The following is a 12,750-nucleotide window of genomic DNA, read 5'->3' on the forward strand; positions in this document are numbered from 1 at the left end:
AGTCCTTTCTCTCGTCTGTCTTGTCTTCTCTTCTCTTCTCTTCGGCAGCCGGCCGACCGGGTATGGTATGAAATCACCGCACTGGTTGCTATTGGTGAGTAGTAAATTTTTTTGTTTACCAACCGATGAGCAATTCTGGTCTGGTGGATGTGAATTTGAACTCAACTTGAGGTCATCAGGCCTTCAGCACAGCACGCACTCAACTCCATCATGTCTCAGATTTCGCCCTGAATTCCCAGCTACAGGCAACTAGCCCTCAGCCATACCATACCAACAGGTAAAGGCGCAAACGGTTGCTATATAATATTGACGTTTAGGACAAACTAGTTAGTTCAAAAACACTGCAACACAAGAATGCAGACTCGTTAACATAATGCAGACCACATCCAATGCAATTCTCATCACGAGAATTCAGAACACTGCAACACAGTACACATGAGTCAAGCCATGGCACCTAATCCCATATCATAATATCACCCTCCCATATATGATATACCTACTGATATTTACAAAACTTACATTCTCATAGGTCTGTCTTATACATCCATCTTCATTATTCCTTAACCCCGGTAGGGCTTTCACTAAGCCTTTTTAGGCAGACTACTAGACACACATTAATTGACTGTCATCTTCTTTAAACCAAACTAAAGACACATTATCAAACCTTTTTTTCCCTTCATTTCTGCAAACCTATGTTACATCAATTCTTCCTCAAAATGCATGAGAAGAAAGAACTGACGCCAGCAACCAATCTGTTGCGTCATCAAGACAAGCTAGCCATCACGTTTCAATGTTTCAGCTACAACCATCTTCCGCCCCCAGCAAAACGACGATGCTTCATCATCAATAGTGAAAGGCTCCAAATAAAAGTCCACCTTCCATCCCTGCCCTCCCTTCTAAAAATCGGTCTTCACATCCTGCTCCAAGAAAGGATCCATATCGCTCTCATCTTCAATGGGATGGATCACAATCTTCCTCACCGTCTGGCAAAACTTACTGCACAAGTTATATAATGTGTATGTCAGCCACAACCCATTAAGCTCCTGTCTAATTACCTTTGGGGGGGGGGGGGGGGGGGGTGCACAAGGTAGCTTACAGCCAAGGAACATCGCCGACTTGCATCGTGTCACCCTCATCATTCGTGAAAGCCACCTTCCATTTCTCTTTGGAGCTCAGATCTTTTATCTCGAACATCTCATCAAGCTCGCTGATCAACTGCGGATACCCATGCAGGTTCACTAAATCTATAGCTCTTCCCACAGCATTTCCTTGCATTTGAACCTAACACAGGTCAAATATGAACTTCAGTTACAGTACAGCTTAAAAAAGTATAATCAGCAGCTCTCCTGCTTGGTTCGTTTCAAAAAAACTACAGCTTAAAAAAGCAATACAAGGAGAAAGAAAAGAGAAAAACAAAACTTGTACCTTAATTCGAGTTCTTCCAGTGCAATTCTGATGGCTTTGGATTTCTCGGGGGCTTTCGTTCACATTCTGTGTATGATCTTTAGTGACTTTAGAGAGTGCTGATAACTGACCAGAGTCTTCCAAAGAACCAGCAGTTCGGGTCGATATCTCCCTAACTCCTACAGTCATCTTTTCACTAGTAGCAGCGTTCCTTGTATGGTTAATCAAATTGACACCAAACAGACGAAACATGCCGGGTTCCTTCTTTTCTTCAACAGCATTGGAAAAATTTAGAGCAACCTCCTCGGTCTGGTAGCTGCACAGAGCAGTGTTGGAAGACAACTTGGAAGAGGGTTCCTCAGCTTGATAAGCAGAAAGCCCAGGCCAAGGAGGAACCCTCGCGTCATTACTGGTAACCTGAAACAGCTTCTGAGAAATCTCTGACAAGGAAGGGGAGGCCCCCTTGCTTGAGGAGTTGAAGTCCTTGAACCAATTCCCTAGTACTACAGAATTCTGACAAACTGAACTACTCATGGCACTGTATCCTGCACGTTCACTTGTCCAAACGACTTGATGTCCAGAGATACAATTGGGTTCACTGGAGCCAATACCTGCCTTCTCATGCTGTTCAGGCATTCCAGAGAGCCAAAATTCTTGAGTAGGTTCTGCAAAATTATGAACATCAGGCCCAAATTTCCGGTTACTTCTTTTAAGACAAGTAATGTGGAATTTTCAATGCCATACCCATTGCCTGAATATCCAGGCTTTCAGCTGTCTCCCTGGGCCTTTTGTTTTTTGTTGATTGTTGCACAGGTATGTTTATGGTAGGTGTAGAGGCATCGAATGGCTCGATTTCCCATGAGGAAACCCTCTCAGGGCCATTCAAATTTGTGGCTTCATCCCATTGGACCTAATAAACCAAGAAAATTTAGAAGTTCTCATCACCTTCTCTAAGAAAAAAAAAGGCAGGTATATTTTTTCGGTAAATGGGAAGGCAGATGATAAGAACAAAAAGTATATCGAACAGATCTTACCTTCAATGTTTTCCATTCAGAACCTTGCCATTGTGGAGAAAGATCTCCTTTATCAACTACAGTTCCAGAAAACCTGCAGGGTTAAAAGAGATGGATTGATCATGTCAGCTTGAGAGGACAACAAGTCAGCAACACATGAGGAAGAGGAATAAACTGAAATAGAAACATATGAGATGACAGGATGAATCGTTACTTCTTCACAGGGACGTCTTCCCCTTCAAAACTCATCTTAAACCTCATGCCCACATTAAACCCGATTTTACTAGCTTCAAGGTACTTGTTCAGACTGACGATGTATTGGCTTTGGCTTAACCTAAGAAAATAAACAAGAATGACTATTAGCAGAGAACAAGCACTACTGCATGGAAAAAAAAATGGTGGCAGAAAAGGTCCAACCTTGGCCTATAATACACTAGGAAAATGGAATTAGTCTTAATAGCATGTGATGCGCTTGCAAGCACCCCAAGATGCATGCTTTGGCTCGATATAACAGATGCTGGCATTGTGCTCTGCTTCTGCACAAGGCGTCTCACTCCGACGCGCTGCTGTCCCGTCTCACTCCTAAAAAAACAAAGGCATAGTCTCTTGTAAGTTGTACATATACTTGATATGAACATGTGCACAAGTTTCTCTTTTCAGAACTGAATCATCCGCACAAGCTGTTCGTTCAGTTGAGATCTAACCTCAGGTAGACGAACGCATCACCCGCAATCAGCTTCTTTGATGTGACAAAAGTACTCCATCCAGTAGTCAGAAGGTGCCGACGGGGTTGGCCTAGAGAAGCAAGAATTGCAGAATTGAGCAACAGAAATTGCATAAAGGTACAAACTTTACCCTGATCTGTGACCCAATTAAGCACCAGAGGGTAATTTGGCCAAATTATTTATAAGACAATTCAGTGGAGACTGTGCATACCCCTGTAGATGTGCTTGAACCTCCATTCAGATCCATGTAGGTCCTTCGTGATGAGCTCTTGGGTCGGGGTCGGCATCGACATATCCTGTTTAACAACAACCAATTGTGAATTTTCAGCTGCCGTACCATGCGCTGTACTGAAGACATGCGAATTGTGCGTACCAGTGGCGGGAGGCATTCGTTTGCGTGGCGTCGGAGAACAGAGAAACCGCCATGGGTGCTGGTGTCGGATGGTGTGAGAATCTTGCAGAAGGAGTGCACCACTGGCCTCGGCGTCTCCGGCAGGGGAGGGTCAGGTAATGTGGGCAGATTCACCTGCTGCAAAAGCCAGACTTTTTTCAGACAAATCCATATGGTCCAGTGTCCCAAAATGAGTGCATTGAATTGCTTTGCCTACAAAATCATGAAACTTATATATATATATATATTACTTTTGTAGACAGAGGAGGAACTCAAAATTCAGGGAATTCAAACGAGGAAGATGTGCAGAATTCAGGGAATCGAGGACATGCTGCAAGGCCAAGGGAGAGAGCACTGTGTGTTTGAATTGACTCACATCCGGGTCGGGCTGCAGAGTGATCTGGGCGAACATCTCGTCCGTTTCCGTCTCGGCCTGCACAGCACAGCCCAAAAGAGAATTTTATTAGCAAAAAAGGCAGAATTGAAGGGCGGCGGAACGAAGAGGCATGAATGAACTGAATTGAAATACTGAATTACCTTGAGCTCGACGTTGACGACCTTGCAGAGGATCTTGTTGGGCACCTGGAACATCTTGATCTGCTCGGCCAGCAGCGCCGGGTCGGTGGGCTCCTGCAGCTGCTCCAGGTGGCCCTGCAGGAAGTAGAAGACCCTCTCGTCTGTCTGGGGCAGCTCCACCAGCGGCCCCGCGCAGGCGCGCCACAGCTCCGCGAACAGCTCCGGCTCCCGCCCTTGCGCCATGGCCTCTGCTTCTCTCGCAGTCCCCGGGAGGAGGGGGAGAGGGAGGGGACAAGCGAGGAAGAGAAGAAGCAGCAGTGTGGTCACCGCACCGGTGGTGGCTGTGCGTGTTTGTTAGGCTCGCCCCATTAAAGAAAGGCGCGGTGGGGCTTGTTGAGGCAAGGGCGCAAGGCCTTGTCCTCCCTTGTGGCCTTGCGGGAGAGGAGGAGAGATTGGGAGGCGAAGGAGGAGGGAGGAACGAGGAAGTGGGCGCGGCGGAAGCTCAACGGCGGCGTTACACAATACCCAGTGATGAAGTGCGCTTTATGGCTTTATTAACATTTAACGCCCCTCCCCCCGCCTTTCTCGTTTCTCAACTCTCTCCAGCTCCTAAATTTGCATGCAGGCGCCTATACTATCTGCAAATTTGTTAGGGCCTTCCTATACTACTAGTAGCCATGTACAGTATGCGTATAAGATTCTCCATTCAAAACCAAGCGGCTCAATCCTCCTACACAAATTCTATTAGCAAGAATAAAAAAAGCACAAATGGCAAAAAGCTTAGGTCTAGAGATTTATATTTTTATTAAAAAAAATCTCCTTATGCAATAATTTCATCCTCATTGAACTTGTATGAAAATCAAATTAATCGTGAATAGAGGATTCAGGGGGTCATATATATTTACTCTATCTTTCTTTCCAAATCATGTTACATTTGAAAATAACAAACTTTCTTCTTTGTGGCATAAATTACAGAAAATGATATCCATCTCATCTTGTATTGAAATTTTGAAACAAAAACACAGATTTCTTTTTTCCTTTTTATTGACATTAACCAAAAAAACTAAAATGTTCTTGTGATTTTGAATGCCTCTCTAGTTTCCACCCACCCAAAGCATCTGTGACTTTAAAATTCTATATGGATAAGGAATAGTGACCCTTGACTCTTATCAACAAAAGTGTATGGTTTAAATCCAATTTCAAAGAAAAATTTTTACTCCCAACCCCTGGATTGCATCATGAGACACTACTCACTAAGATAAAATCCAGAGACAGAAAGAGGATAACAGAATAATATCACAACTGTGTCAAATGTAAAGGTTGAGATTAAGCATTACATAATCTCCTAGACATTTTTCTTAAAGGGGTATAGATTTTCCAAACCTTATTTCCGAGTGGCCATGTGGATAAAGTGAACATTGTATATATGCAAAAGCATTGTTAACGTATACGAGGTCGGACATACGTTTTCATCGTCCTAAACATTCTTACGTAGGCGACACTGGTTACTTGCAACCGTTGTTATATATACCAACAACTTAACTTACCATGAAAGCGGTGTGTTCTTCGTTAAAAGTTCAAACGTGAACACATGGGTTGTGTCCACGTGAGATTGCCGTAATTTTAGGCCCTAGCTGACGGCCTGCTACGCCAAAAACGAGAAAAACACCCTTTTTTAAAAATTTGGTTTGTTTTTCTTGGAACATCTTTACAATGATGAATTGCATGTTCATGTAGCTAGCTATAGTTAGTATTACGTTTGCACCGCTGTGGACTGTGATGTTTGGTTCCGGCCCGTTGGAGAGTATTAGATGGATCTGCGCGCAGTGGGAGAGGCACACGTGGCTCCTGTGGTGTGGGGGGGCGGAATGGGGCCATGCATGCATTATTGTTATTGCATTGCATTACATACATGTAGCTAGTGTAGATGGGATCCGCGCGCGCACAGTAGGTGAGTTAGAGCAGTCAAATGCATGCGTACGAGACGAGATGATGAGCACAGAGACTCTCCGGTCCTGCTACCTGCTGATCAAGAGCTGCAGGAGCTTGGCTCGATCCCTGGCCGTCCGGCCGGCCAACCTTAACGCTGGCGCGCACGTGCGGTGCAGCATGCATCATGTCGGCCGGCATGGTTGACGACGACCTTGCTGAGCAATCGATCGATCATCGTCTCGCCATGGCGATGGAGAGATTTGCTTTGCAGCTGCAGAGCTAGCCCCTGTGCCGTCGTCATGCTCTCATATGCATGGGCCCTCGCCCGTGCGCGTGGTCGGGTTGGTGGTTGAGGACGCACCACCCAGCAGAGCTATACACATTTCCGGACTCCAGTAGTCAAAGCACGCAGCAACGGCAGCTCCGATTCTGATGACGATATATATACATGTGTACTGTTGCCGCATGTGCGCTGTGCCCTCCACTCCTCCGGCACACCACACACAGCCAACATCATTTATTTTCTAGCTCCTCGCTCTACCCACTGTCAGACAGTCGATCCTACATATTGTGAATTGCTAATATGTAAAATTGGAGCGATGAGATAAATTGATTAGCAGTAATGCAGCACATCCCAATAATCTTTGCCTTCCTTTTTTCATTAAGCTATATATGACCCTCCAACAAGAGGCCCAATCTTGAAATGCCTTGCTAATTTGCATTCTTCTGGAAGCAACAGATAGTCATACAGTATATGCGCAGCCCTTTTTCACGCGTTCCAGCATGCATGTATGAGGTTGCTGTCCCATACACTTTCTACAACATTTACATATATAGGCTCCCCTCTACATTTGCCCCAGCACCTAGCCACCTACATCGATCGATCTACCATAGCCTCTAATCAACTTGACCAATGGTGGTCATGTGTGGCTACAATGACCACTAATCATCGATGATGGCCAAAATCTATCGCCCCCTACGCACGCACGCACGCGCACAAGCTTAGCTTCTCTTTCCACCACAGCTATTCCTCCTCACACTGTCCATGTAACTTAACACATCAACAACTTCTTTCAAGGACTGTATGTAACTACTCATCTGGACAAGTACTTGTCCAAATGCATAGTTGCCAATACCTTATATTTTACGACGGAAATACTCCATCCGTTCCAAATTGTTGGTCATTTTGACTTTTCCAGGTGCATAGATATTATTATGCATCTAGATATAGTATATGTCTACATGCATAATAATATTTATGAACCTACAAAAGTCAAAACGAAACGGAGGGGTACTATCTAACTAGTCTATCATTAATCCCACTGTCATTATTACCATTTTTTTCTCCATGGACGAATCACGTACGCGTATATTTCCATGGGAGTCTTACTTAAAATATCAATGTAGGCCGAACCTCTTTCGGTTATTTTATTCATAGGACCAAAAGTAGAGTATATCTTAGCTCTCAGACATGACATGGCACCAAAACTACAGTAGCCCTAAGGCCATAGTAGCACAACCGAGGCTCAATAGCATGTCCCTTAAGAGAGAAAAAAAAAAGCCAAACTGCGCGGGTGAATTTGCAAAATACGCCCACTTTTGGCCTAGGAAACGCACTTGCCGTTTTTTCCCTTTTGAGAGCGTGAAAAGCGTAACCATGCATTTCAGTTACTTGATCGCATCCATAGGTCAGTTGAACGACGGCTACAAAGTCTTGGAAATCAGCTCCCCTTTTTGCTGGAATCGAGTTATCATTTTCTGGAAAAGGAGTGGCCGCATGTACAAACACCTACGCAAGTACTGTACTATATCTCTCATCTCTTCCTCACGCCATTTTGGTGCTGCGTGCCTGCACACTCCACCACCATGCATACATGCAACCCTTGTGATGACAAAGAAAAAACTCTTTTATTTATTTTTATACATGAATGAATTTTAGAATTTCACTGTCCCGAACAATTAATACACGCTTATTTTCCATTATACATGTGCTTTGCTTCGATGTTTAAATCATCAATAATATTTCTCTGCTGCTACGTACCAAGCAACTACTTATACTCTAAGATGGAATTTAGCTTTTGAGAAAGCGTGTTAGCACTAAATCAATACTATAATAAACAATGCGATCTTGTGATCGTCGATGGGCATATAGAAGTTAAAGCTAGTTTTCTTCAGCAAAGATTCCCAGCAAACCGAACTGCAGGAATCTGGAATCTCCGTTCGGCAGGCACACCTTTATCTGCTACTCTCACCGTCTGAAAAGAACACGGCAAAATGAGTCATCATCACTACCAGTTGCATGCAGTTCCTTCGCATTGCCACATAATAATTATTGCCCAGTTACGATTCTGTAATAAGATAGAATTCACTTTTGGGTTTTCCGAGTTTAATTGCTCACACGTACGCACAGGATCAAAATCCGATCAACATCCCGATCGTAATCTCAATATTGCAATGATAGCTGTCATCTATATAACAACAAGAACACAATCATCCGTAGCCTCCTCGTACTTTAGTCAATTAATTAAATTCTGACCTTTTTCTACTTGCGATATCTTGCTTTTTTTTATGTTGTATAATCAGTCGTCGGGTGGGGAATATTCGTAGCGATTAAGAGTCCTTGCATTGCATCCATCCATGGTTTGCAAGCCTGTAAAAGTGCCCTGCCTACGAAATAGAAGGTGTTTAATTACTTGTTTAATGTTTTGGAATCAATCATATTAGTTAGCCTTTTGATTTGCATGGGTTAGTGTTAGAGCTGTAGTGCTAGGGTTGTGCATGCTAACTTTACTTAGCTTACTTCTTTAATTTTTTTTAACAACCGCACAAGATAGTTCCTATTGATATAGCAGAAAAATACAAGACTACGGCCCTGGGAGCCCATAGGCAGGAAAAGAAAAGGAAAACAAAAAATAATCTAGTCTTGCCTAGTTGGATTAGGATGTCAACGCGCTCAAAACCACCAAAACTCGACCGGTTTGATTGGGATATCAACGCGGCCGCACCACTCCACTCAACAACGATAGCAGAACCGAAGCCAGACCGCGGCACCCACCAACATTCTCACGCTCATTTAGTCGCCGAAACCTTCAGACGTGACCCTGCGTCGATAGGGAATTGAGAGAAGCAGACCCTTCTTCTTTAATTAACCCTTGCCATCTCTCTCCCTATCTACATGCATGGCTATAGCTATAGGAGTCTAGGGTGTGGGGTATATATGGATGATCGATTTGTTTGTGCCGTTGGCTGCAAATAAAGTGCGAAGTTTAAAATATGTTACCGGGCGCACGCCTCCATGTGGGAGCCATAAACGTAACAACCTAGCCGATGCTGACTGGCTAGCTTCAACCGCACAACACACGATTACGATTCATTGCCCATTCTACAATTTTTTACTATGTTAATTATGCTCCCTATTTATTAGCTCGTTCGATCACGCAAAATCTAAAGCTCATCATCAGTGATGTTACTGTTTGCTGTGCCATGTGATTCCTTTTTTTCCCATCTGATTGAAGTGATTTTATAACCCATTTGATTAGCAGTGTACTTTAGGAAACTGATGATCCTGTTATTTTGATCAGAGTTGTCTGTGCTGAGGTTATTATCTAGAGGCATCGACTTGCCCAACTTAGCAGCATACTATATGAATATGATATACATGGAATGAAGATTTGGTTGGTGAGTGGTCTCTGAATGAAGAGGACAATAAGGAATTATAAGCTCATCAGACTGCACGCTTCTATTTCTATATAGTACTCTAAGTTCATCGTGGAATAATGGAAGCTGTGTCCTGCCTGCTTAGCAAATTCAATTCAGTTAGGCTCAGACGGCACACGGACAGAGAAAGCGAGATAGAGAGGCAATCATAGGCTAATTAATCTCTCTTCTTTGAGGTCTGATCGCACCAAAAAAAAAATCCAGTTTGTTGTGTTGCTAACTCAGCTTGCCACCGATCTGGTGCAAAATGCGAGTGTTTCTGGCCCAATGCAAATGAAATGAGCTGACAAGATAGCATCACGCGTAGTATGGGTGATGGGAAGCCCATCCATGTCTCACTCGCCTCCATCCGTCACGAGTGACAATACACAACGACCTGCTTCCCGTTCATGGTTACAAGTTCTGCACATTTATCCTGCTGCAGCTCCTAAAATCTTCGCAACCTTAACAGCAGGCGGGACGTTTGGTTCCTTTGCTTATTTTTAGTACATATCACATCGAATATTTAGATACTAATTAGGAGTATGAAACGTAGACTATTTACAAAACCCATTACACAGATGGAGGCTAAACGGCGAGATGAATCTATTAAGTCTAATTAATCCATCGTTAGCAAATGTTTACTATAGCAACACATTGTCAAATCATGAACTGATTAGGCTTAATAGATTCGTCTCGTCGTTTAGCCTCCACTTATGTAATGGATTTTGTAAATAGTCTATTTTTAATACTCTTAATTAGTATCTAAATATTTAATGTGACAGGTGCTAAAAATAAGCAAAAGTAACCAAACAGGATCATAGTGGATGAAATTTACTTCAAGCTCTTAACTGCAAAATTGGCATTATAGGCTACTGAGCCTTTTAATATTACCAGCTAGTACTAACTAGGACACCAACACCATCAATGCAAGGAATATGGAGATCAGCACTTGTTGAGTTGGAAACCAAACCAAACGGCAGCTTCGGGCCAAGTAACGGTATCCAACAACCCTACTTGCTTTGGCCTCAAGGGAAGGCAACTCAACTTAACTTAGTGGTCAATATAATCACTACTAGTATCTTATTACTCTCATGCAGCTTCAACTTACACCTGCCCATTCCAAAACTTGCTATCTAAATGCGTGGTCAAATATAGAGATCGTATTTTGAAATTTCTCCAACATTTTTTGCTGAAAATTCCGTCGCAAGTAGAATTGTTTGGTTTCCTAGTATATTTCAGTAGAATTTTCGTCACTGACCGACTTACCATAAACCACAAGAGCCGGATGTGTTGCTGGATATTATAAAAGTAGGGTTGTCTCTCTGAAGCTGAAAATTATGAAACATTTTTTTGCGGGGAAGACGAGGTTTTGAGCTTGAAGACGACGAATGCAGGATTTATTTCAGCTCTACACTACAAAAGAAAAAAAAAGACAGGTATTAAACAACAGAGCAAATGAAAGTGAGCTAACATTCTTAGGAAGTGTCTGTCCGATCCGAGATGCCCAAAGGGAGGGAGGATCTTTGTCCCTCACATGGAGAGTATCACGAGGAATATACTAAAAACTGAAGACATTTGCGTGGAATTTGCATCACCATGAGGTGTGCCTACCCCAATCATACGGTAGGCAAACCACGAGACAGAGAGCAGCCAATTCAAGGTCTACAGGCAGCAGCGCATTAGGGACTCCTGCTTGGCCGCTATTGGCTTCCAAATCTGAATGGATGTTTAAATATGCTGTTAATCCGGGCATTAAGATTTAAGAAACACGCCCACTTGAGCATTAGAAACCTCCATGACAATAATGTGGAGATTATATGGGTGTCATGCTGTTGGATTTGTCGTTTGCAGGGGGATTACATCGCAGGCTTTCCTTTCCTGCCTGCCTTGTATTTGGCAATGTCTTGGTCCCCCCCATGCTTTGTTTAATCAGAATGCCTTTTGTTTATTTATAGCCACCATAATAGTTGTTCAGGTCCATGTACTATGCTCATTATATTGACCCATTTGCATTACTAATCCTTAGTAGCCCAGATGGATGGATTGGTTCATCAGTTACCTGAAACATCAATGTATCAGCATCTGGGGAACAAAATTGACCTACTAACTGTGTTCCATAAGAAGACAAAACCCAGAAAAAATCATTTGTAAGAAACAAGGATCATTAGCCTCTGAGCTCATTGTTTACAGGTAGGTGACATTGCTCTATCTCACAGTGGCATAGGACTACCCAAAGTGGTATAAAAGGATTTCACTGTCTGCCTGAATAGATCATGGTGAAAAGTAACGTTTCAGTAACATTCAGCAAGTTATGTGTCCAAGGAAGCCTATTCAGATGAAAGACTAGTTTAGTCAGTTGTTTGGCATCTATACATGAGTTGGATTGACTTGAAGCCTTGGCATTTGGCAGGGAAGATGTCAGTGTTATCTACTTTTCTAAGCTTTGGGGCCAAGCGTAATCTATGCAGGCAGCCTACTGGCTTTCAAATTACCAGTGAATAGACAGGCAACAAAATTAACTATGGAGCCTATGCTATGTGTGAGGAACGGAAAGCTCCTGTAGGATAGGCAAGCAACGAATATGCCATGCAACTTGTTCTACCTATTAATTTTGACCGGATTTCTTTGCTACGAAAATCATGCTCCATCCACTCTGCACCGCGATTAAAGACATCCCCATCGATCCGCCGGTGAATTTTCCATGATGCTTCTCCTCTCCTAATCTGTTGCTATATCTTAGGCTGCTGCATATCTCATATAGTTATGATAGCAAAGATCACATTCTTGATTCAAAGCAGCAAGCACTTACTCCCAACTGTCAATAAACTAGTTAGTAATCCTGCTCGACAGAATAACATGGCGAGTGTTCATACTATCGATTGACCGATTCTCGCATCCAATGAGCTCTGATGTGTGATCGATTCTTCCTTCTTAGGTGATGTGTTGTACTCCTACATGTGAGCATTAAGCAAAGTGTTGTGCATGGTACAAGAGAGATAATTATATATATGAGCTAGAGGCTAGTGGAGGGGACTTGAAAGTGCATGTAAAGAGGGCCGGGAAAGCAAAG

At 43.1% G+C, this 12,750-nt stretch overlaps 1 protein-coding gene across 1 annotated transcript; it reads right to left on the bottom strand.

Moving 5' to 3' along the window:
* Positions 1 to 463: 463 nt before the first annotated feature.
* On the bottom strand, positions 464 to 4,579 carry LOC117857492 (auxin response factor 1). The gene is made up of 12 exons (XM_034740178.2): positions 4,071 to 4,579; positions 3,910 to 3,966; positions 3,516 to 3,671; positions 3,354 to 3,438; positions 3,122 to 3,212; positions 2,835 to 2,999; positions 2,632 to 2,751; positions 2,439 to 2,511; positions 2,149 to 2,314; positions 1,426 to 2,069; positions 1,097 to 1,281; positions 464 to 996 (listed from the first exon to the last, which is right to left on the bottom strand). The coding sequence occupies exons 1-12, from the start codon at positions 4,290 to 4,292 to the stop codon at positions 897 to 899; spliced, it is 2,064 nt and encodes a 687-aa protein (XP_034596069.1). The 5' UTR covers positions 4,293 to 4,579; the 3' UTR covers positions 464 to 896.
* Positions 4,580 to 12,750: the final 8,171 nt, after the last annotated feature.

This window comes from Setaria viridis, chromosome 5, assembly GCF_005286985.2.
Source record: "Setaria viridis chromosome 5, Setaria_viridis_v4.0, whole genome shotgun sequence".
In the NCBI taxonomy this organism is placed as follows: domain Eukaryota; kingdom Viridiplantae; phylum Streptophyta; class Magnoliopsida; order Poales; family Poaceae; genus Setaria; species Setaria viridis.

What these genes read in the sequence shown, in the direction of transcription:
- LOC117857492 (XM_034740178.2), bottom strand. Translation starts at nt 4,292, where the DNA reads ATGGCGCAAGGGCGGGAGCCGGAGCTGTTCGCGGAGCTGTGGCGCGCC. An exon ending in GTTCAAGCACATCTACAGGG is followed by an intron (nt 3,213 to 3,353) that starts GTATGCACAGTC and finishes TTGCTTCTCTAG; the next exon opens with GCCAACCCCGTCGGCACCTT. An exon ending in CTGAATGGAAAACATTGAAG is followed by an intron (nt 2,315 to 2,438) that starts GTAAGATCTGTT and finishes TTGGTTTATTAG; the next exon opens with GTCCAATGGGATGAAGCCAC.